Source organism: Syngnathoides biaculeatus, chromosome 17, assembly GCF_019802595.1.
Source record: "Syngnathoides biaculeatus isolate LvHL_M chromosome 17, ASM1980259v1, whole genome shotgun sequence".
Classification (NCBI taxonomy): domain Eukaryota; kingdom Metazoa; phylum Chordata; class Actinopteri; order Syngnathiformes; family Syngnathidae; genus Syngnathoides; species Syngnathoides biaculeatus.
In genome coordinates, this window is record NC_084656.1 from 8,189,659 (window position 1) to 8,215,788 (window position 26,130).

General features: G+C 40.6%; 1 protein-coding gene across 1 annotated transcript in view; it reads left to right on the plus strand.

The window, feature by feature from the left end:
• Window positions 1-26,130, plus strand: part of dnm1a (dynamin 1a) — a 58,262-nt gene that overhangs the window by 11,900 nt on the left and 20,232 nt on the right. Inside the window, exons 6-16 of the mRNA XM_061801197.1 lie at window positions 454-552; window positions 1,314-1,474; window positions 1,545-1,687; window positions 2,881-3,016; window positions 3,093-3,160; window positions 6,039-6,177; window positions 9,858-9,944; window positions 11,563-11,633; window positions 11,714-11,765; window positions 12,506-12,517; window positions 15,554-15,667. Coding sequence (XP_061657181.1) covers window positions 454-552; window positions 1,314-1,474; window positions 1,545-1,687; window positions 2,881-3,016; window positions 3,093-3,160; window positions 6,039-6,177; window positions 9,858-9,944; window positions 11,563-11,633; window positions 11,714-11,765; window positions 12,506-12,517; window positions 15,554-15,667 — 1,082 coding nt within the window. The remainder of the gene's footprint in view (window positions 1-453; window positions 553-1,313; window positions 1,475-1,544; window positions 1,688-2,880; window positions 3,017-3,092; window positions 3,161-6,038; window positions 6,178-9,857; window positions 9,945-11,562; window positions 11,634-11,713; window positions 11,766-12,505; window positions 12,518-15,553; window positions 15,668-26,130) is intronic.

Genomic DNA, 26,130 nt, shown 5'->3' on the forward strand with positions numbered 1-26,130 from the left:
CACAGTTGCCCTGGAGCCTCTCAGAGGTGACTATGATTGTGAGGCATGAACCTCAGAAATGTAAGGTTAACATGGTGACCGGGACTAGGCTACCGTGGGGCATTATTTTAATTTAATTGAATTAACACACTCTTGGAGTCGTTATTTTAAGCCTATGTTATAGCAACTGAGGTAACAAAAAAACTATAAAAGCAAGCAGCTCTTTTTAATGATACATATCGATTACTCATTGTTTTAGTGACCCATCTCTAGACCTGAGGCAGAACTCAGAGAGAAAAGTACCTGATTGAAAACTTGTATAAATGTTTTAGATTCAGATTTGGACCCGACTCGTTTGTTACAGGATTTGTGCAGAAAACCTCTTCAGTAACGATCTCTGTTACTTTGTAACAATTAGCCTCAGTGATTCTCAAATCATAATGTATATAGTACAGTATATGTATGTGTGGCTAGGTATGCGGACCATCGGCGTGATCACCAAACTTGACCTCATGGACGAGGGGACAGATGCAAAGGACATCCTGGAGAATAAGCTGCTTCCACTCAGAAGAGGTATATAATCACACACACAGAAAGACAGATACAAGCATACATGCACACGTGTAGATGATTTCAAGACCTATGATCCACTGTTTCCCTCTTGTGGTGGCAAAGCAGTTCAACACAAATCTTTAAACATCTGCAGCAGCAATAAAAAGAAATTTGATTTTTAAAAAAGGAAAAAATGAAAGCGGGAACATAATAAAACAGTGGTCTTGAAGTATGCTGAGGTTGTACTTTTCTTTTCCGCTTGCACTTTGGTTTGAACCCACACATTTAATATTTTCCATAGCCTGTGTTATTTCTATGTCTACCCCCCCCCACCTTCCCCTCAACCTCCAACCCCCTTCACACTGTGTAGCTAGTTGTGTTTACAAGGCTGCATAAGCAACAAAGCATGTAGCCACTTTTATTAGAGAGATGCAGGAGGAAAATCAAGGAAAGGTGAAATAGGATCTGCTTGACCTGAACTCACCTCTGGCTGCTGTTGCTCTTTTCTTTTCCTTCAAGTATTTGGCAGCCACACAAAGACGTCCACATGTGTATGGTTGTCTTTTCTTTTCTATTTACATTGAAAGGACCCCCCCCCCCCCCCCCACACACACACACACACCAGTTATCCATGATTTACATTCTTTCATCGCATGTTACAATAAAGTTTACGGACACATTTTTTAAAGCCTGAACATATAAGAAATAAATTCAAACAACGTCTGGCCTTCACCTCAGCAGACTAAAGTATTCTCGACAGAATTATTTTCTATTGTGTCCAGGCTACATTGGTGTGGTCAACCGTAGCCAAAAGGACATTGATGGAAAGAAAGACATCACCGCTGCCCTGAGCGCCGAGAGGAAGTTCTTTCTCTCTCACCCTGCTTACAGGCATCTGGCTGACCGCATGGGCACAGCATACCTGCAGAAAATTCTGAACCAGGTCAGTCAAGAAGCAGATGGCCTGATGCTATTTCAAGGTGGCTTCTGATCCTGACTTTTAAACTGTGCAGCAACTCACCAACCACATCCGGGACACGCTGCCGGCTCTGCGCGCCAAACTGCAGAGTCAGCTTCTTTCAATCGAAAAGGAGGTGGAGGAGTACAAGAACTTCAGGCCTGATGATCCATCCCGCAAGACCAAAGCTCTACTCCAGTAAGTATTTTACCCCAAATCACACTTCCGATTCAAGTCAATTCAGTCCATTGTGACTCCATGCATCCAGGCAGCCAGTCATTCAGAAAAGGGTGGCGTGCCCTCTCCGGGTCAGGGATGGGATCTTGCCCCAAGTGCAGGAGTTCAAGTATCTTGGGGTGTTGTTCACGAGCGAGGGAAGAATGGAGCGGGAGATTGACAGACGCATCGGTGCAGCATCTGCAGTGATTCGGACTTTGTATCGGTCCGTTGAGGTAAAGTGGGAGCTAAGTTGAAAGACAAAACTCTCAATTTACCAATCGATCTACGTTTCTACCCTCACCTATGGGCACGAGCTGTGGGTCGTGACCGAACGAACAAGATCTTGGATGCAAGCGGCCGAAATGAGTTTCCTCTGCAGGTTGTCCGGGCTCTCCCCTTAGAGATAGGGTGAGAAGCTCGGTCGTCCTGGAGGGGCTCTGTGTCGAGCCGCTGCTCCTCCGCATTGAGAGGAGGCAGATGATGTGGCTGGGGCATCTGAGTCGGATGACTCCCGGACGCCTCCCTGGTTAGGTGTTCCGGGCATGTCACAACGGAAAGACACCCTGGGGACGACCCAGGACACGCTAGAGAGACTACGTCTCTCGGCTGGCTTGGGAACGCCTAGGGATCCCTTCGGAAGAGCTGGAAGAAGTGGCTGGGGAAAGGTAAGTCTCGGTATCACTGCTGAAGCTACTTCCCCCGTGACCCGACCCGGAAAAGTGGTACAAAATGGATGATTGAATTAACTTACCATGCACGTTTTGGGGTTGTGGGAGGAAACCGGAATACCCGGAGGAAACCCATGCAGGGAGAATGTGCAAACTCCACACAGGCAGGGCTGATATTTGAACCCCGGTCCTTAGATTGTGAGGCATATGTGCTAAGGATTTGCACCACCGTGCCGCCCTATTGTGATTCGTACGGCAAAAAGAAAATATATACTTTTGAATAATGTTTTGATTTGGTTTGTTTGCAATCTGGTACATGGAATGACATAAAGCTTGAGCATAGAGGGGCTCTACTATTTTGGGGCTCTACTATTTTTATTCTCTTGTGTGGTGATTGGTTCATTGTTTCAGAATAATTTCTAAGTCCACATTTTCTTCTGACTGGGAAATTAGCAGCAATGTCTGATCCTAGTTTTCTGACAAGACTGAAATGTGTGAATGCAGGATGGTGCAGCAGTTCTCTGTTGACTTTGAGAAGTGTATCGAGGGCTCCGGGGACCAGATCGACACAGCCGAGCTCTCCGGCGGTGCTAAGATCAACCGCATCTTCCATGAACGGTTCCCCTTTGAGCTGGTCAAGGTTTGTCAGATTTTTTAAAATTTGCGACCACGTCAAAAATCCCAACTAGGATGACACAGCGCGGCGTCCTTCTCAGATGGAGTTTGACGAGAAGGAGCTCCGCAAAGAGATCAGCTACGCCATCAAGAACATCCATGGCATCAGGCACGTTCGTCCTTCCATTCACCTCTATGTCATAGAGCACCACACTCACCATCTCCTTCCATCTTTTGCTCGACACTTTTAGCTCAGTCACCTCTGTTTTATCAATCTAGCGTCATGAAACCAACCGCTAACTAAGGGTGTAGCGATTAAGTGGCGTCTTTATAAGAAACCTAATTAGCAGAGGCACTTACCAATTAAATAGACTATATTACTACGGTATCAAGTGGTTCACTTCAGTTCTCCAAAGTACCGTTTTGAACCATACTGTAAATCTTGATGCAGCTTGTATTTGTGAAGGCCCACAGGGTGAAGTGACTGCTGACTCCTGGAGGTTGAAAGGTTTTGTACATTTCGGACCGGCAGTCTACCTCGATTGTCCATACGTTTCCTCCCCGCCCACATCATGTTCTGATGGAGTCCCTCACATGTCTCACTTTCCGATCGTCTGACAGACTTTTCACATTCTCTCAAGACTTTCTACGGGATGAAAGTGAGGTGCCGGGGAAATACATATGCTTCCCCTCCCACTCTGGACTGCCTCCGATATGCACATGAATATAAACATATAAATATGTTCCCATTTTGTTTGGTTCTCCTCGTTTTACTATGGCCAGCTAGGATACACATCCACACTGTGACAGCTGTGGAAATTTAAGAGGAAAAAAATCTGGCCAGGCATCAAGGGCAAATACAGCCTTTCATGGTTTCCCATCTCATTCCCTTGTATTGTCTCACATCCATCCACTTTTACTTACTTACTGCCAGGAACATAGTGTAAACATAGCATTTCAGTTCCTACCTGTGTGAACTCAATGCGCCCCTCCCACCCCTTCTATTAGCCAATCAAAAAATATTGTCATATGCCATGCCCCACTTGGCTATTTGAACAATAACCTAGAGCAAAAACTGCTGTGTATAAATACAAAAGCCATCCATCCATTGTCAGGGAGTGTGAGTTCAATTCGTGAACCTGTGCTCTTTTTGTCTTGTTTGTCTTTCATGTGTACAAAATATATTGAACTTGACCATCACTAAGCGTAATCACATTTTGTCTACAGTACGTGAGAAGAATGCAGTGAGTCATTCCTTGTCCTTTATAGTTGTTTATCTTTTGTTGAGTAATAGGAGAAGGAGCACTTTCCTCAGAACTAACACCTTTTCTCTTTCATCCAACTTTTTCTTGTCTGCGTGGCTGGTTCTGATGAGCAGAACTGGTCTCTTCACCCCGGACATGGCCTTTGAGACCATTGTGAAAAGGCAGATTGGGAAGATAAAAGAGCCTTGCACCAAATGTGTGGATATGGTCATGTCTGAGCTAGTCAATACGGTTAGACAGTGTACCAAAAAGGTAAAACAAATGAATTAAAAAATGGCTAGCAAGTTGTCATTTTGTTTGTTTTCAAATCCCTCGTCCGCAGACACCCGCCGCTCTCACTCACTCCCCATATTTTCCCGAGACCTTGCGGCTTGCTCCAGCCTCCTTTGGTTGTTCTTGGACAGCAAGGGGCCTGGGGTGGGCTGCAATACACCTGCCTTTTCTTCTGGGGTTGCATTTTGCTGGACAGGCTGTCCCGTATTAGACCGTTCTGCTGATGGGGATTTAAAAAGAAAAGTGTGGAGGCTGAGTTGTTGTGAATGTATGGCTGCCACGGAAAGACGAGTGAATTCATTATGTCTCTGGACTTTTTTGTATTATTATTACAGTGGAACCTCAAAGTCATCCATTTTCTGAGCCACTTATCCTCACGAGGGTCGCGGGAGTGCTGGAGTCGATCCCAGCTGCCATCAGGCAGCAGCCAGGGTACACCTTGAACTTGGTTGCCATCCAATCGCAGGGCACACACAAACAAACAACCACTCACACTCAAATTCACACCCTCGGGCAATTTAGGATCTGCAATTAACCTCCCATCCATATTTTTGGAATGTGGGAGGAAACCGGACCACCCGGAGCAAAAACCCAAAGGCACAGGGAGAACATGCAAACTCCACACAACACTCCCGCAACCCTTGTGAGCTTAAGCGGCTCAGAAAATGGAAGGATTATTATTTAGTACGTAATGTGCCATTGTACAAAGGGTGAATGCTCTGACAGCTCACCATTTCAGTTAATGTTTATTTCCTCGAGTTATCCTGTTGAATTTGAATTTGTTCTTTTGGTACATGGAGATGAAATTCAATTAAAGCATAATTAATTTGTAGCCCAACCATATTGCTCCCACGTTAACAAAACCAATGTGCAAATAAGAACTGATCATTATATTTTTATATATTGTGGCACAGTTGATGACAAAATGTCCACTCCTGATTTTACTTGGCAACCATATTGGATGACCTCAGCCTCCAGGCTTATGCGCGTAGGTGTGTGTGTGTGTGTGTGTGTGTGTGTGTGTGTGTGTATGTGTGTGTGTGTGTGTGTGTGTGTGTGTGTGCGCGTGAGACCGCAGCCATGCACCTGCAGCATAAAAGAGCCATGATGGTCGTTTAAAAAATTTTTACATTTTTTGTGGGCCAAATGCCAAGTCCACCTTGACAGAAGCCTGGCTCTACTGGGATGCTCTGTTATTTTTGGGATCCAGCCTGTGGAAAAGGGAGGTGTCAAGAACAAGTTGTGTGCACATCTGCGGTTTCACTCTTTTTCCCGTCTCGTCCCGAGCAGCAAAAAAAAAAAATATCTCACATTTTCTTCCTTCTGTGTTATTTTATCTTCCCGCTCATCTCTCCTTGTCCTTTTCATTCAGAATACGTTGCCTCAAATCCATCCTCTTTCTTCTATCTTCGTTCTTCTTTCTTTTGCTTCTCCACGTCATTTCCCACCTCTTTTTTAATTTATTTTTATTTCAATGTTGTCTCCCCTGCTACCTGCCTATTCCTACAGGACGGGTCTGTTCACTCCTGACCTGGCCTTTGAGACAATAGTGAAAAAGCAGATCCAAAAACTGAAGGAGCCCACACTGAAGTGTATAGACATGGTTGTGAGCGAGCTCACCTTCACCATACAAAAGTGTAGCCAAAAGGTAAAAAATAAAGAAAGGAAAAGAAAATAAACGCTTTTTGTTATACCTTCCTAAAGTGTGCAGGTAGGGGCAGACCGATGGCTGGGCTATGACCGTATTTGCTCTAATTATTGACTTTAAAACATTTTTTATTATTATTTTAAATGTGTCATTACTGAAACATGAGGATATAGTAGTCTATTAACCAAAAATGATGCCTAAAAAAATCCAACTAAAATTAATAAGGACAGTTACTAAAATGAATAAATAATGCAAAAAAAAAAGTTCATGTGCAGTTCAAGTAATTAAAACACCCTTTTCACAAGCCAAACCCCCCCCCCCAAATAGGGTTCTAATTGTAAAAGTTTGAAATCTCTCTTGTTGTCAAGAAATGTTTAAACTTTGACCTAAATCTGTTTATAAATTCTTAAGTTCATTTTAAGTAGAATACTAATTTTGTATGGTTTTTTTTTGTATTCTTACCTTCATTTTTTACATTAAATGGGAAGTCCACTCGTTGAAAATAATGTATCAGATAGGTCATGTCATTGGTATTCTAACTTTAAAATAAAGATTTTCATCAGATATCATTTAAGGTTGTGTTGAGGATATTTGTATCGGCAATTTTGAATGTTCCCGGTCGTTGACACTTTGGCAAGTCACATGACCTATGCTCGCTCATGGCCGGCTGCCAGAGCTCACTCGCGGCTCACCCTGAGAGCTCGCTTGCGGCCTTCTATACTTCTTCTTATTTCTTCATCGGATGAAGATAAATCAGCAATGGCCATAACTGTGTTGGAACGTAACCGAGCCTCAGGTTGAGTCATGACAAGTCACATCCGCGCACGTAGGTCATGTGACTCCCAAAATGTCAGCGACTGGGAACATTCAAAATTGCCGATATAAATATCTTCAATACAACCATAAATTATATCTGATGAAAATCTTTATTTTGAAGTCACAGTACCAATGACATGACCTATCTAATACATTGTTATTTTGAATGAGTGGACTTCCCCTTGAAGGAACAAGCTAAGACACTAGCGAGGCTGATTGATGACCAGTGAAAATTCTTATTTTTTATGTTTTGTTTTTTTTTCTTCATTGAGTATGCCCACCTACCTTCAATTTCGCTTAAAAAGTGTGTTTTACAATGCGGATTTGGACATTCATGGCAAACACACTAAGCAAGTTTAACTCTTAGCCAGTCAAAATCATAGCCTTTAGCATTTGATTTTCCATTTCTAATTAATAAAATCGTGATACTTTAACTTTTGAGTTTACTTTGTTCCGCTACTGAGGTTGTGATTCAATTCACTCCAGTACTGTATCATATGTACGGTATATGTATCTCAAATTCGGTATATACGCAAACTACTTCCATATTCGAGAAATCAGGTAGAAGCACTTCCGCATCACTCGGGTGAAGGGAGAAAAGTACCAGTTCAAAGTCCCCCATGACTGTTTCGGGTTTGTTCATGTTGACAAGAATCATATCGTTTTTGTATGAATAAATTATATACAGTATGTGTATTTAATCTCATCTGAAGACATCAACCAGAGAGAAGATTTTTTTTTTAGCAAATTCGGCTTCAAACAATCAAATGAACAATGCTAGTTATGGTCATTAGCAAAGCATTCACAGGAAGTCAGTCATTCCGTCTTCCTCGTTAGTCATGTGACATTCCGTCTATTTCGGATTGTGAGTGAGGAGGGTGATGCAGCGCAGATGTTGTGGCATCAGCTGCCGCCATTTCGCTACAGCCAATCTGAAGCTCAGTTGTATCCCGAATTCTGTCTCGTAACCCAAAAATAAAAAATCAACCAATCAATGGCTTGAAACTCTGGCAGCTAATGAAGTTTGGTGCACTCATTTAATGTATGATGACCCCTTGCAGTTTTGCTATTCTTAATTACATTTACGCCTAACTGCCAGCTGTAATCGGTCTCCCCTTACTCAAGGCTTTACCGATGTGACCATTTAATACACACTTGTTTTGTCTTTCAGTTTGTTTTATGCGCAGTTGTTGGCCTTCTTTTAATAGTTCAATACCCTTATTTCAACTTAATCTGCATGTTAACTCTTTTTAATTCATATTTGACCTTACCATGCCTACAGATCTCTTCATTCGACCCACCCTGTCTCTGTCCGTATTGTTTGTTAACTTAATGTGGTTTGACTGATTGTGTAGTTCCACTCAATGACTAACTAATGCCTTTCCACCATCTATATTTTGTTTGTTTGTTTCTACCTGCTTTCATTTGTCTTCCATCCTGTCATCCCCTTGCCCAAATAAGAGCGTGACCTCCTTTGGATTTGTCCTCTCTGTCACGCTGTCACAGTATCTTGATTTCCACTTACAGAGACTTACTGTTTTTAGATAGACTGTATTATGATATACAGTGCTTGGGAAAATCCACAAAGGGGTCAGTTTAAAGTCGTCCTCATCATCCCTGCCCTCAGTCCCCTCCTCTTTGCTCCTTTTGCGTTGTACATTTTGCACCTTTGCATGAAGCCTTGCACGTGGTAAAAAAAAAAAAATCAGTGCAGTTTAAGTGCACTTTGCCTATCTGCATGTTGCAATGTGTCTTGCTGTATTTCTAGCAGGAAAAATTGACAATCATAAAACACTTTTTACTCTCCAAGTTGACTTCCTAACTAAAAAATATGCATGTGTAAAGTAAACGCTTCGTGAGCTGACATCTTGCTTTTATATATATATATATATATACGTCTTTAATTTAAAATCCATTGTGTTAACTCTCTTTTTTTCATAATTACAAATTACTAAAATGGCATTCATTTGGTCTAAAACCTGTACCAAGGCCTACTAAAACAAAGTCCTAAATTAGCTCAGCACGAAATTGTATCCATTTCTTATATGTGCCTTTATATAATTAGTAAGACATACTGTATACATTATTCACTCAGAAATTAAGGAATATATGAAGAAAACAAAAAATATAGACAAAAGCAGGAAAACAGACCTGCTTGGGTTTTCATTTACTGTTTGCAGTTTGCAAACTTTGTCATTTCTTTTAGATGAGTAACTAACCTTTTTCTAGTTACTGAAAACTATCTCCTTACAGTGCATTAATTACTTTAATAAAATCTCATTTAACTATGAGTGTGTTCTTTTGTGAATGGCAAAAAAAGTAGGCCATGACTTGGGAGGTAAAAAAAAAAAGAGGACTGATCATTCCCATTTGTCTCTCTGAAGATGCATCATTGCAACATGTAATTAAAAAAAAGAATCTTTTTCCCCTTTTCATTAAGTGTCTGTGTCACAATGGAGGCTTACACTGGCATGTGTGTGAGTCTGTGTGTGTGTGTGTGTGTGTGTGTGTGTGTGTGTGCATCGTTGTGGCTTTGCAATGAGCTCATGGAAAAAGCCCCTCAGTGTGCTGGGAAAGAGACAAATCCTCTGCCAGGAACATTGTTGATCTTGCATTTGTGTGGCAGTATCACAGACTTTGCACTATTTCTCAATTTTTTTTTAACACATAAAATCACCTAAAAATTTGACACGACTGGCACTTAGTCTGTGATAAACCTTTCTCTTTCAACCCAGAACACAACTTTGTGCATTTTGTTATCGCACTGGCAGTGGAACTGTGTGTTGTGGTTCATTGAGAGGAGTAATGTAGCGCTTCATGCGTGCTGGCACGTGCATCCGACCCACTGTGCTGTGTGCTTGCAGCTGGCCCAATACCCGATGCTGAGAGAAGAGATGGAAAGAATCGTCACTCAGCACATCAGAGACCGAGAGAGCCGCACTAAAGGCCAGGTAACATGACAACAGGAAGTTATAATTAACTAAGTTTGTGACATTTAGTTAACTTACTGTAACCAGACCACAAATGTATACAGTCCGTACAGACCCTTTAAAATATATATATATATATATATATATATATATATATATATATATATATATATATATATATATATATATCCTGGAAAAGTTTACTTATTTCAATAATTCAGTTCAAAAAGTTAAACTTCATAGATTATAAATTTATTTGCTTATTTTTACATCATTTGGGCTTTCAGCTCATAAAACTCACAAAATCAGGGATTGAAAAAAATTAGCCTACTTTGAAGAAATCAAGCCAAATTTTGCAGGCCATCAATGTTTTCAACTGAGCGTCACACACCAATCATCTACTAAACTCAAAGCACCCGCAGAGGTTTCCCCAGGTGTGATTAAATTGCTCCAGTTTGGTTCAATTGTCTCACATTGGTTCAATATGGGAAAGACTACAGCCAGAAAACCATCATTGATGCTCTCAAATCAGGTTCAGGAATCTAGCAGAGATCCAGAAAGAGTGGAATGTGGCGGGAGTCACAACTTGAAAAAAACCACGACATTCCGCCGCATCCGGGAGGTGGGCTACAACTGTCGAGTTCCTCGGGTCATGTAATTTCTGAGCTTGAGTTAACATAGGCCAAGGAGAAGAAGGACTGGCCAGTGGTCCAAGGTCCTCTTTTTCCATAAAAGTAAAGTGTGCCTTTCATTGGGGAATCAGGGTCCAAGGGTTTGGAGGTAGTCGGGTGAAGAACAGAACCCAAGCTGCTTGAGGTCCAGTGTGAATTATCCACAGTTGGTCATAATTTAGGGTGAAATGTCCAGTGTAGGTGTTTGTAAACTCTTGTAAACTCTGCTTTCTTAAATCAGCCTATATATATATATATATATATATATATATATATATAGGCTGATTTAAGAATCTCTCTCTCTCTCTCTCTCTCTCTCTCTCTCTCTCTATGAGAGAGAGAGAGAGATTTTTACTGGTTGTACTGTGCGCTTATAGGTGTTACTCCACACCTTGTGAATTTATATTATCCTGTTTCCTGGTTAGTAGTGTATGTATTGAACCTTAATTTATCAATTTAACAAGAAAACCTTAAGATGAAATTTTTCTAGTGTTTATATTGTGGTAAGGAAAAGAGGAAGAATATTGTCGTTTTGTATTTTTAATTTTTACCATTTGATTTGATTTTTTTAAGTCACATTATTGTTCTATTTTAGATTATATTCCAATATGTATTTCATTTTATTGTACACGTATTCAATTTTCTTTATGTATTTAATTCTGATTCCTATTTTGTATCATTATTTTTGTTTAGGTCAAATAATTTAGGACAAAAACAATCAGTCGTCTGTTTTAGGGCCATTTTGTCACAAAATAGACATATCGAACATCAGATAGAATATCGAGAAAGTATTATTAAATTAGTTGCGCCCAAACATTTAATGTTGTAAATTTATAACCTATCATAATTGATAAGCAATCATATTGCATAAATATATTTGATATTCTGCCAAAGTTGTATTGTGCTGCATTTATTTTAACTTTGTGATGGTAAGTTGAGCGACTCTAAATGTTGTCCTGGTTTCTCAGGTGCTCCTGCTGATTGACATCGAGTTGTCCTACATGAACACCAACCACGAGGACTTCATTGGCTTCGCCAAGTGAGGCAGTTCTCCTTTCGAGCAAGAAGCCCCCTCTTTGTTGTCGTGCCCCCATGTTTGTTCTTGTGTGTTCCGTGCAGTGCCCAGCAGAGGATCAACCAGATGAACAAGAAGAAGGCTGCGGGAAATCAGGTGATAATGTTCACCATGTTCTTTTTATATGTAAGCGTATGCATGCTGCGTCTTTACAATGCAGTGAAGCCTTTTGTACAATACTTGTACATTTTAGTTGAATCCCAAGATGTAAACTTTGGAGGCTGCACATTACCACAAAATTGTACAGTACTACTTAGCAGGTCTTTACCAAAGTCGGTTTGTCTTTAATGCCCAGCAATTTGTGGAAAACAGACATTGTTTGTATGGCTTTATCATCATTATATTTAATACAGTACATATGCTGTAACTACCTCAGCCTTACTCTATGTTTAGGCAAACTCAGGTCAGGTATTTAGCAAAGTATAATGCCACATGTTGGGGGTGTGAGTGTGCTACTGTCTTTTCATACTGCACAGGGTAATTAACAACTTTTTGTAAAAATTTGCACTAGATTATTGAGTATATTGTTTACACAAATGTAAATACTCGCTTCTTTTAAAGGTTTTGAAACAAAACACAAATATGCGTTAACCCGCGACAAGCAAATAGGGTGACCACACATCATGGTGATACATTCATGATTCTGCTTTTGCATGACTTGCATCCTACTTTGGAGCTCTTGAAGCATTTTTCAATGATAGCGTCTTTGTGGATTCTTTCACTATTTTGTTTCTTCTGCTCTTCTGATCTCTCCACCGGTCATGTATCGGCTTTCGTGTGATTTCCCTTTGTGTGTGGCCTCTCCTCTTCTATATGTGGCTTGTGTGCTGCTTCAGGATGAGATCATGGTGAGTAGTGACTGCGCATGCCTGAATGAATTCAAATCGAAATCAATTTAAAGTGTGTCTTTGTAAATGTGCTACATTGCAGCATTGTGTGCAAAGTATGCTTCCTATACCAGTAGTTTGGCTGGTGGCTATGGTGAAAAATCCTCGGCTGATTCCTCATCCCTTATTATTTATACGTGCGTATTATTTTGCGTACTCAACCTTTGCATCACAGGACGATCAGTAAGCTCAAACCTGCTAGTACAGTCCAAATAAAACCTAGCTCCTCTTGCCTCCCTATTATTAGGACCACCTCCCAACCCTCACTCACCCCTATCAATACCAGTGGCTCATTCATCTCTTCAGTGTTTGACAGTTGTCATAGCAACCTTGCAGGTTGGGGCAGGCGGGGCAAAGGTTAAAGGTGCTGTAAACAGTGCACTTCCTGTTTACATGTGGCTGTAGTTGGCCCTCAAAGACCCCCAACTGCTTCTGTTCTCCATCTTAGGTTGACTTTTTAATGGAGCCCCTCCATCCCCATTATGAGTGTTTACTACATGGGATTTGTCTTTTGGCCTCATTAAAAGTGGCCTTGCGTACATAAACATGTTAAAGTGTCTCACAGTCAGATATGTGCATTTTTCAAAACCGCAGTGGAAAATCTAAGGCTATTTCATTGATTTTCCATGGAAACAGAAGTCATTTGTTTCAGGGTCACACTATTACCAACATGAAACCCAAAACTCCACTGGCAACATTTTAAGATTTCACATTTTAACATTTCTAGTCATATAAGTGAATAAATATATTAACCACAGTTGTTATAAAAATGTGAAAACTAAAGATTAAATTGTATAAAGGGTTGGGAAGATCTTTCTCATTTGATGGTTGAAAATTCCCATGCATTTGTAAAAAGAAGTTAACCATCTTAAAAAGTAACAGCAAAGCACTGCACTTGAACTCTGATGTCCATGGGTGAATGTGAGTCCGTTTCTTTTTCCATCTAACATTCTTTTTATCACTTTACATGCCTTGATTGCTGTTTTATTAAAGAATGAGTGTAGCAAATAACTCAATAAAATACAAAACAAGCAATTAAAATTCACCCATTGATGTGTGACACTCGATGTCTTCGGTGGTGGGACAATTTCGTACAGAGGCTGAAATAAGTACTTAACAATCGCCGTTTATCTCACTAAATGTACTTCCAAAGGTGCTACTGACTTGAAAATTTCCCCAGATGTCGGAAACAACCCAAGTACTGTAATCCAAACATACAGAGAAAGTACAAAAAATAAGATCAGAAATGAATTTGTGGGTAAAAATGTGAAATGACAGAAAATGCACTGAACACATAATGAAAAGGAAGTGCAAAAATTAATGGAAAGCCAAGACAGCACCTAAAATCTATCAATAATCAAACAGCCATTGTAGCCACTTTTGAGTGCAAATGATTATCAGGTGGTTAAGTCCTAATTAAATGGCCTAGACCAGGGGTGTCAAACTCATTTTTCTCGCTGGCCACATTGTAGTTCTGTTTTCCCTCAGAGGGCTGTTACAACTGTGAAACAAAAATATTGAATCGTCTCATCATATTTACATCATCAATTCATCAACAAGTTTTGGAATCAGAAATTAAGGGTAAGGTTTTTTTTTTTTTCAACTATTCATGTTTGGTAACACAAAAATGCTTGAATATATCAACTTTACCATTTATGATACACAATAATTTGAAATTTTGGTCCCAATTTTTACAAGAATCATGGAAATTGACACGCGGGCCACATAAATTCATGTGCCGGGCCGGATCTGGCCCCCGGGCCTTGAGTTTGACACCTGTGGCCTGGACAATGGTGTCATTGCCAAGGTGTAAGTCAAGACACATTTTGTGGTGGGTAAGCGCAAAGAGCTGTCTCGAGACCATCGCAAACTAAATATTGCAAAACATAACAATGGCATTGGTTACAGAAAGTGGAAAGAATAATCAAAAGAGTTGTCCAAGAGCAGAGGACCACTTGTCCAAAGCTTTTAAAGAAACAAAAAAGAAATTAGAAGTCACTGTTATCTGAAGGAAAACAGTAAGTGATGAACTCCGTCGCCATGGCCTGGATGCACGTTCATTACACCAGGCCCGATTCCGGGGGGGGGAAACACGTCAAAGCACTTTGATTTTTTGCTGAACGACATTTTGACAACCAGTTAAATATTGGGAAAATATGTTCTGGTCTGATGAGAGCAAAATTTAACTGTTATGATGCCACAATGCACACCAAAGATGGAGGAGAAATGGCACTGCACATCCTCCCCAAAAACTTCATACCAATAATGAAGAAGTGATAAGAAGTGGGGGAAAAATGAAGAATACCGATCTGTGAAAATGGCAGGGTTGACTGCATAATTTACATGGATTGTTTGGCTGATATTGAAATTTTGGGGTTATATGTTCATCTTTTTTTTTCTGCATATGAAACATACTCCTGCATCTGACTGCATGGTCTGAAAAGGGCACTTGGACAAGTATCCCCCAACCCCGCTAATGCTCGCTGTCCCAGCGGCCTGCTATGTTTGATATGTAGGCTTTTGGCCAGCCATGCACATCTACCTGTAGTATGCTGTTTATTTGTACTTGGCCTCTTTTACAAAGAGCTCTCATCGGCTTTGAGATGTAACATTCTCTCCACATTCTCATCCAGCCGGAGAGAGGAATTAACGATCGGTTCAAGGTAAATGAAATCGCACATCACTTACTGCGTGTGTTTCAATAGAGGCAGACGCTGTTGTACCACAGATGTAGCGGTATGTGTATTTCCCCTTGTGAGCCACTTCATTAGGTACACAAGAAAAGCATCAAAAGTGCTGCACTGAGAAGTGCTACTTCTCAGTTTTCTGAGAAAGAAATCGAATTCTGGGCATAATTATCTTCACAAAGTCAGAATTTTTGATATAGGTCTTGCTGGTGTACCTAGTGAGGTGCCCGATGAGTATAAAATGTGTCCTTACCTCTTGTGTATCACTAATAATCCTGTTTCTCGTCCTGTCTGTCCGTTGATTGGCCAGGTGATCCGAAAGGGATGGTTGACCATCAACAACATCGGAATCATGAAGGGCGGATCCAAGGAGTACTGGTTTGTCCTCACCGCCGAATCCCTGTCCTGGTACAAGGATGACGAGGTGACGTGTTTCACTCGCCCGCAAACTTCGATGGAACAAGTTTTGAAACAATACTGTATTTGCACAAAGATGAACAGTTAAAAATTAGAACTGAATAAGTTTGCCATTATTTATTAATTTATTACTATTCATTAGGTAGTATGTTGTATTCAAAATTAACTGTTTTCTAAAATTAGTATCACATTTAATAACATGCATGTGTTTTATTTTCTGACTTTAAACCATGTGTATTTTTACATTTAGCTTAAGTATATGCATATACTTAACTATAGTTGGTCATAATGTGACTTTTTATTCACATTTATTCCCATTTTGGGGTTGTTCTTTTAAAATAAGGTTTTTTTAAAAAAAAAAAAAAACCTCAGTTGCTGTAGCAAACAAGCTAGAAATCTACACTTATTATGGAACAAAAATAACCCTATTTATAAAGTATTACACCACTTGATTTTGAAGTGGATGTCCGTTGTTGTCTGTGATGTTTTGAGAATGTAATTGTGATTTATTTAATTTTATTTTATTTCATTTTATTCAAAGCTGCAACCATACCATGCAGGAAACTTGCAAAATATTCATTATTACCCTCTACTGGTCACATGGTGTATATAAAATCTGTACATTTCAAAGGCGTACGATACTGTTATTTTCGTGATCATTTCCGAATCATTTTAAGTGGTGCTCGGACCCTTTTGTAATTACTGTAAAATAATACAAGGTCTTTGTAATTATTATGTTAGATAGATAGATGGATGTAGGTAGGGAGGTAGATAGGTAGACAAATTACTCACCCAGTTAAGGAAATTAAAGAATTGTGCAGCGCTTTTAAGATGAGTTTTCACCCAAACTTGAGCCAGGAGGAACATTTTTGTTACATTAATTTCTTCCACCAACAATACTTTTTTCCATATTGTCGTCCAAAAGTTCCTCCTCTCAGGGGCTTTTTATTTAAAGTCAACTTCAGCGGTTTTTGAGTACGTTTGAGCCAATACTTTCTGTTACCGAGTGCATTGGTCGAAAAAAGGTCCCATGATGCCTTGTTGAAGTCTTAGGAGCGAGCCATGCAGTCTCACTGTCTCCAGGATGTAGCCACAGCCGCTCTGTTCACATATGTGTGTACTGTATGTGTGGGTGTGGGTGTGTGTGTGTGTGTGTGTGTGCATGCGTGAGCGTGTGTGTGTTGGAGAAAGAGTGAGAGAGAGAAACATTTCTAAAAGTCAGGACCCCCCAACATGTCAGACACTAAAAGCTGGCACCCACATGTGCATACCAAAGCCCCCCCCTACCCCCACCCAAAAAAAACCCTTGCCCTGCCCCGCTCCCAATTACACACAAACGCACGCACACACATGGACACCTAACCTGGTTGTAATTAGCATACTACATTTCAAAGAGGGTGTACTGGGCAAGCGAGCTAGTTGAGCAGGACACGCAAAGGTGGGGGTTTCTGTCTTTTTTATAACCAGGTATAGCGGCATATGTAACTAGGGCCTTGTGAAATGTAAGGGGAGAGGGGTGAAAAATTGATGCAGAAATGTTATCTTTTCCCCTCTTTTTCCTCCACACATTTCCTTGCATATTGCACATCCCTTCACTTGTTGAACGAATTTATATAAATGTGGAGGGTGCAGGTAGGCCATTTTAGTTTTTATAAAGATTATCATACACAATTTATGGAAAAAAACGGACTGTCACAATGCAAGAGGCAATAGTAGGGCTGATGAATAATATTAGTCTAGCAGTGTTATAATCTTTTAAGCAATGGATGTTTGAACACAAACGGTAGCAACACATGTAGATGGACTGTACAACATTACTCCCAGGCATTTACAGTAATCTTTATCTTCTGCAAAAAATATCACTGCATCACTTACTGTACTTGTGAAACTCTTCTTTGTTTGTCCTTTTTTACTTGCATTATACTGCACCCTGGTGGACAAAACACACGCGGCAAAAGGAGCACAACACGTGGCTTGAATGGATTAATTACATTTCCGTTCAGTTCCATTGGGAAAGATGACATAAAATGCAAGTGTTCTGAATTACAAGCACAGACATGGAACAAATTAAACTCATAAGTGAAGGCACCACCGTACATCTGCTGAGTCCTCTGTCTGGTGCACCTCCCAAATTTCATGGGAATGTGAAAGGCCACTCTTTGCTGGTCCCAATTTTACTTTGTTAGTAGAATTTCATTTCATTTCAAATGCTCTTCCGGGTCATACAGTAAATGACCCAGGGGCTGCTGGTTGCACACCTTAGGCTTGTGTGGCGCTTGCTACAATACGCAGCCTTTACATTTAGATCCATGACGGACGGATATGCGTTACTGTTTCTGGGATAGAGAGTTAAAATACATCTTTTTGTGCGCCACACACACACACACACACACACACACATGCACACGCACGCACATGCACACACAAAAAATAAACACATATTTTTCAGGGAAAAAAAGAAAACAAGGACTTTTATTGGTTGGCCTTTTGTCATGGGGAAAACCCTTGCTGCAGTCTAGGATGGCAGCGCACACTAACCAAAACATCCTGGCACTGCTTATTGGCTTGGATGTTGTTATTACTATGTGCGTGTGTGCGCGTGTGTGTGAGAGTGTGTGAGTGAGTGTGTCTGTCAGTGATTCAAAGCCTCCTGGTCCGTATTACCACAGGACATGCCGATTCTTTGAATCAGACGTCCCAGCGTAGATGTGAGAAAAAGAAAAGAGTAGAAAATGAAAAAGAAATTGCATTGAAGAGCCACATGACTGTGATTTTATAGACTTCCAGCACAAGTGGTATTCATTTGTTCGCATTAACACATTCGTTTACACTGTCTCACATGGGCATAAATGAGTGGAAAACTCCATAGTCCTGATGCGGAAGGACTTTTGGTCTTCTTAGTGTACGCGAACACAAGAATCTAGATGAATTTTACATGGGTTAGTGCAACCCTCAAAAGTTTCTACTCTAATAGACACCAGATCTCAATGAATGGCCTAGTGAGTTGTCCACATGAAACAAATTAGTGGCTCATCGCAAATGGATATGCCTCCTGTGCCACGTTCATAAGGGTTATCAGCCCTTATTTATTTTCGTTCTTGCAACATGGGAACATGGGATGTCCATCAAACAGTTTTCCGGATTTGGACACGTAAACGTCCGCTTATGACTGACACAACGTGCTCGGGTCATTGTGACATTATTTTCATTTGATAGCAGAGGGGGATATTGCCGAACACGGTGACTCCCTGTTGCTTCCTATTTCCCCTCATACTGAGGAACCCTGTGGAATTGTCTTGCTAACCAAAACAGCACTACTTACTGAAACACATAAACCGTTTCCTCAAAGAATTTCTGTGGATGATGATACGCAGTATTAAAGTTTAGTTTAGATCAGGGCTCAACAACCTTTTTGAGGCTGAGGGCTATTTCATGAGCCCCGATTGTATGAAGGGCTACGTGACTTGTCTGTGGCAAACTTCAGACTCACTTCATTACACGTACATAAAATATTTTTGTAAATGACATGACGGTTATTTTAAAATTTGAATTCACGTAAGCAAGTCAGATTCAGAATTGAAAGGACAAATACGAGTAACAACTTGTGGCCTATGGTATTTTTAGAACATACCTCGCGGCCGCCTTTTTGGTCCTTGCGGGCTACCATTCGCCCGCGGGCACCGCGTTGGTGACCCCTGGTTTAGATTATGCGTAGAGGCTTCTGTGTCTGGCCCCTTACCTAGGACCTGTTCGCTGTGGTTGACCCTCCCAGGGGCTGAAAGCACCCAGCAGCTTTGCTCCAAGGACCACCGGGACACACAAACACATCCGCCACGATAAGGAGATGGCTCACGATGGATTTTTTTTTTTTTTTTGCCCTTCAAAAAGAAACATTTTATTTTGTTTTAAACTCTAGTTTGTCTCTGCATATTGTAATATACTTGATTGTACAAATGTTTGAGGTCTTGCACATTTTATTTGTTTTTATTTACCTTGTAATTTATGGAGTATCGATCCATTTTCTTAGACACTTTTCCTCACAAGAGTCGCGGTAGTTCTGGAGCCTATTCCAACTATCATTGGGCAGGAGGCGGGGTACTCCCTGAACTGGTTGCCAGCTAATCGCAGGGCACATTGAGAAAAACAGCCACACTCTCAGTCACACCTAGGGGTAATTTAGAGTGTCCAATTAATGTTGCATGTTTTCGGGATGTGGGAGGAAACTGGAGGAGCCGAAAATGCATGCAAACTCCACACAGGCGGGGGCGGCCCTGGTTCTCTGAACTGTGAGGCCAATGCTCTCCTGCTGTGCCATGCCCAGTCTAAATATTATTGTTGTTTTAAAAAACAGTGCTTGTCTTTAAACAAACAAACAACATTTCTCAGCAACGGTATTCAGTGGTGTGTGCGTGTGTGTGTGTGTGTGTGTGTGGTGTGTGTGTGTGTGTGTGTGTGCGCGCGCGTTTATTTAAACATATATAATTTGTTTTTCACAGCATGTTTTGTCAGTTGTGTACTAATTCCTTTATGGCATTTTAGTGAGAAATCTTTCTAAATTCTGCTGTTATTTTTCTGCCTTTGCGGGGCACATCGCATCACATGTCACTTTTCATCGTGGTGACATTTTTCTTTGCAGAGACACGTCTTTACCCATATTAGACTTAGTGGGGATGTATGTGTATGTGTGCAGGACTGGGGTTCCCTGATCCAGCTGTAAAGCCACCAAAAAGTCAGACTTACCAAGTGATCCCAGCAGTAAACATCTTGGGGGGGGGAGCTTACATCACACTCACATGCCTTTTGTGAAGCGTGTGTGTGAGTGTGTGCGGGTTTGTGCGTGTGTGTGAGTATGAGCGTGTGTGCCAGGGCTTTAAATGGAAACAGGCCTGCTGGTTTGGGGTTTTTGTTGCTGCTCCGAGGCGGGACGCCGTGTTTGCATTGTTTTTGTGTCTTTGAGAGGGAACTAAAGACGCTGTGTGAAGGCCGACTGCAACTCCCCCCGCAGCCTTTTGGGGTAAACACGGTGACAGACGAGGCAAGGGGGGAGTTGGGCTAAATATGACATCACCCACAAACGACCAGTAATATTTTTTCCTCTTCTTTTTTTTTTTTGGGGGGGGGGGCGGTGTCTATTCAAAGACTAGTAAAAATAGAAATATAGCCAATGAGACAATGACAGAATGGGTGAGAGCATTTTTGTGTGCTCTCTGGACATAACGTGGTCATTTGAGGTGGAGACATAATTGTACGTGTTGGTGGCTTTTGGTTGTCTATTCATATTCTGCATGGGTGAGCCATTCTTGGCTTCCATCCTCACCTAAATTTGAATGTCTTTCATGTTTTTTTTTTCATTTTTTTTTTAACCAACCCTTTTGGAAACTTTCTTGGACCTTGAATGTCTCACATGGAATTTCAGCAGAATTGTAAAAAAAAATGGAAAACATAAACAATAATATATGCAACGTGTCATGGAGGTCTCTTTATCTATCTATCTATCTATCTATCTATCTATCTATCTATCTATCTCTATCTATCTATCTATCTATCTATCTATCTATCTATCTATCTATCTATCTATCTATCTATCTATCTATCTATCTATCTATCTATCTATCATCAGTATGTATTTGTGTGTGTGTGTGTGTGTGTGTGTGTATGTATGTATGTATGTATGTATGTATGTATGTATGTATGTATATATATATATATATATATATATATATATATATATATATATATAATCATTATGTGTGTATAATCCTTGTGTCATTGTAATAACGCTAGAATACAAAATGAGGGAATTTTGTATGAATCATTTTACATCCAACCAAAAAAGTTACATATATTTCACAGGTATTTTTATGTCTTGTATTAACATGTTTCATTTATCGGGCAGCACATTAAAAAAAACATCAATCTGAACTAGTTTAAAGGTAATAAATGTAAAAATTAAATAAAAAAGTCAGATATTTTCTACATATTTTAAAAGTCAAAGTTGTGACAAATTTGATTGTAAATTCTATTTTAAAAATTCACCTCAGATGTTTTGTTTTTGGAGAATTGTATTTAAAAAGTCAGAGTTGGGCAACATTTGATATTTTCAAATGCATTTTTTAATCATACAAATTTAAAGGTTTTTGTTATTTTTAGTGTATTTTACAAATCACGTAAATTTGAAAACGTGAGCAATTAACTATTCAAAATGGAAATTTAAAATAAATATAAATCTGTAATGTGCTGAGAATGTTTGGACTCACAAGCTCCTTCAAGAAATCAAATAACAGTTAGGAATTGGAAGCGTCTTTATTTCATCTTTTCTGGAACACTTTTTACAAGTCGATCATGTTCTTTAATTTGGTACCATCGCAAACAACTTTGGGGTTTTTTTGTACAGTACTTTGTCGATGACATCCACCACAACATCTCTGGCTCACTTTCTTAAAGCTGTTTGGGGTCCATTCAGAACCACTCAAATTGATTCTTCCGCTTCCTAAGTCAAGTGGTGATTCTGGTCGCGTGCTTCCCCGGGCCAACCTAACCAATGTGCAGACTACTGTACAACCACTACTTCCTGAACAGGTAGTCTGAACACTGGGCGGGCGGGCCGGGCTTGAGTCATGCTGGATTTATGTATTTGGACGCTCTTTCCTGCGAAAAAGAAATTGTAGCGCATGCTTTTACTCACCGGACCCCGCGAGGGCTCCATTGGACGATGAGGGGAGGAGAAAGAGGAGGAGAGGTGAGACAGAGGTGATGGCCACTGATTGGCAGATTCCACAAAGTTGCCTCCCAGCATCCCGCTGTAAGGCGCATCTGTCGAGAGGAAACACGAAGGTCACAAAAAAGTTAGTAATGAAGAAGTTTTAAAAATCACACCGCAAACATATGAGTGATGGGTTCTGATCCGAAAATTCCCTCTTCTAAATCATAAATGAGATTACCTGTAGTTGGACCATCTCTTCTTCACATCATCTTTTCCATTATTTTTTCTTCTTTTTTTTGGGTGCCAGGGGGCAGGGAGTGTGTGCGTGGGGGGCGGGGGGGGGCTCCTCATCTTCCACACTGACTGGAATAGAAAACTTTCCCTGTTGTTTGCCTTCCCAAAGTTAAAAAAAAGAAAAAAATGGAAAAAGGAAAAGGCAGTCCTCTGCGACCACCTTGCTGGAGGCTTGACGTGGCAAAGGACTGACCACCAACAAGTTTCCCCTCCAAGAGACAGAAGGAGGAAAATGGGTGAGCAGGAGAGCGAGAGAGAGAGAGAGAGAGGAGATAGGGAGAGAGAAAGAGGAGGAGCTCCCCTTCCACCACCACCCCCCTCCAATTCTCTGTCTGTTTCTACTTCCCCTGCACCCTCCTTCGGATTTGTCTCAACCCCCCCCCCCCCCCCACCACCACCCCCCATCCCCAACCCCAAACCTTTCTCCCATCACCACCTCCCCACGGGCCCTCGCCGGCTTCCACGGAGAAAGTGGAAGTTCAAAGGTGAACAGGAAGTGAGCGCCGTTCATTTTGCTGTAAGTTTTTGAGAACATCTCACAGCGTCTCTCCATCCAGTCTACGCTATCGGTGCATGATCGATGATGATTTGCATGCTGAAGGGATGAAGGGAGGAGGAGGCGTGGAAGAGAGCAGAGGCCGGGGCAGGAATGTCTGCGTTTTGTTGGCGAGCAGGAGGAGGAGACCTTGTAATAACTCCAGATGTGCGGCCCTGTGGTCTCCATCGCGCGCTCGCTCCCTCTGTTTTTGCTTCTAAAGCTGATTTCCTCTCGCTGTCAGGGCTGAATAAAGAAGCCTTTATGCGGACTCTCGCTACACACATGTGCATGGAGAAGGGGGGCTAGGGGGGGTGATATATAGAGGCTAAATCAGAACCAGAACAAATGAATGTACATATACAGTACTCTGCAAGTCTTTGATTTTTTTTTTTTCTTTTAGCAATGCGATAATGATCATGTTCAGTTAGGTCCTGACATGCCTTTGTGCACACCGCACAATGGATTTGAATTAAAACTTTCGAGATGTTTCTGTTTTAATTTTGGAGGGTTCACAAAAATATGGCATTTGGCATTTTGGAATTTGATATTTTATGTAGTGAGCTTCATTTTCACATGACAAAGTGACAATCGTTTGTGCCATAAATTCTCGTGTACAATATGTAGTTTTAAAAAAAATACAAATTTCATTAAAAACCAAGGATGTGTAGTATATATTATTATACATCGGCAGAAGAAAAATTATCAATATCAGTCTGCCTTTTAAGTCAGCGAAAATAACAAATTTCCCAGCTAATACTTCTTAGCTATAAAATTCAAGTTACTATGCAGATAATACTTTTTAGCGTGGATCCCAGAAATTCTAGTGTGCGTGGAAGGAAAACTCAACTTCGAAAGTGTGATTTTGGGAATGTGTGTTTAATATTCAGGAGCATGTTATATAAGAAATATTTTGTTTGTGGCCAACGACTGCTTTCGTTTTATCCCTGGAGATGATTTGCCAGGCGTTCGTTCGTTTGTTGCTTGTATGCCTGCGCTTTGGTCTTCAGCAAGTGAAAAGCATACTCTATTGGGTTGGGATCAGGACACTGACTTAACTGGTGAAGTAGGTTCTATGTACCATAATTCCCGGTCTACAGAGCACACCTGGTTATAAGCCTCGGTACACAGAAAGAGTTTAACACAGGGGTCACCAACGCGGTGCCCGAAGGCGAATGGTGACCCGCGAGGACCATATACTTTGCCCGCAAGGTATGTTCGAAAAATACCATGGGCCACAAATCGTTACTATTATTTATGCTTTAAATTCTGAATCTGACTTGCTTACGTGAATTAAAATTTTAAAATACCTGTAATGTCATTTACTACAATAACTTAAAACAAATATGTTTTATGTACGTGTAATGAACTGAGTCTGAAATTTCCCGAAAACAGGTCACCTAACCCTTCATACGATTGGTGCTCACGAAGTAGCCCTCAGCCTCAAAAAGGTTGCTGAGCCCTGTTTTAACACTAGCGCAGCGCTAGCGGGGCTGGCGTTAAACTCTTTCTGTGTACCGAGGCTTTTAACCAGGTGCGCTAACGCTGGCGCCACATCCCCCCATAAACTGCAGGGTTGAAAGCGTGTGACAAAAGTCGCAGCTTGTAGGCCAGAAATTACATTATTTTCTTCACAAAAGTCTTGAGTCGCTTTCCTAATATGTTTCAGCTCATTATCAAATATGTATTGACACTCTGAATCTTGTAGCATTTGGTGGAACATGGGCAGTGAAAATACTGTAGTACTGTACAAAGCCCAGTGAGGGCTTGAGCATGCTATACAAATGGCATCTTTCGTAATGGTGACTATTGCTAGACCAAATATATTTGGAGGGCTTTCCCATACTCACTTCCCAAATAATTCTGCACTCATCCTGGTGCAAATTTCAGTATGTACGACTTCATTTTGGGTAGAAATCCACACCATCAACAAAATCAGTTTTATTTAACCACATGAAATTTCGTATGGGCTGAAATATGTGCCAGCAAAGACTGAATTTGAGTCATTTTTATTTTCATTTGAATAAGTAAAATTTAACAATTGTATTTTTATAAAATGAATTTGAATCACATAATTTGATTTTGAATTATTTAATTTTTTGGATCTTTCCATTTAAAAGTGAACCTGAGTAGTAAAATTTGAAATTGAACTGAAGTTTTGAGATTCAAATTCAAACAACCGATTCAAATTCAGTTCCTGCTGGCTAATATTTTGTTGGGCATGTCTCTTTTGAGTAGATCCACGAAAAGGTACTAATTTGAAAAAGACACAGGAAGTCTGCCAATTTGGTTCTCAGCAGCCACTGTGGACAATTCCACGAGTCCTTCAAAAACAAATCATTTGTAAATATTTTGTCTGATTTCTATCAAATTTCCATCACTTATACTAATCAAACATATGGTCAAATGTCATCATTTGTGTACGTACAGTATATACATGCCTGAACTCTGGATCCTACCTTGAGTTCACTGCCTCCCCACAGTAGGGTTTGGGGGTACCATTTTAATTTTTTCATTGCTTGCAGCTTTAATTTATTATTGTTACCTCTCTCCGCAGCCACATCTTCGATAAACACCATTGTGTTTCACACATAATATGGTATGCATGAGCACGTGTTGTTGTTTTTTTTTCCCTTGTCATTCTGTTACAGCCAGAGTATCATTTCATTTGTCCAAAGAATCGATTTATCTAAAAAGTACACACAATTACAGTAAGGAATGAAAAGTTCAAACTTGCCGTGCTTCTTTCACAAATACACATCACCTAAGTTTGATTTCGAACTGCAGGCACTGGCAGTAATCAATGCTCATGTTTCCAGGTGTTTGTCCCTGGCTGCGTGTGTGCGCCGTGTCCGTGTGCAGCCAGGCGCTGGCCAAGTACGTGTGTTTGTTTTAGCTTTGGTTTCTGAGCTCGGACCTGAGCTCCAAATCAAAGCCG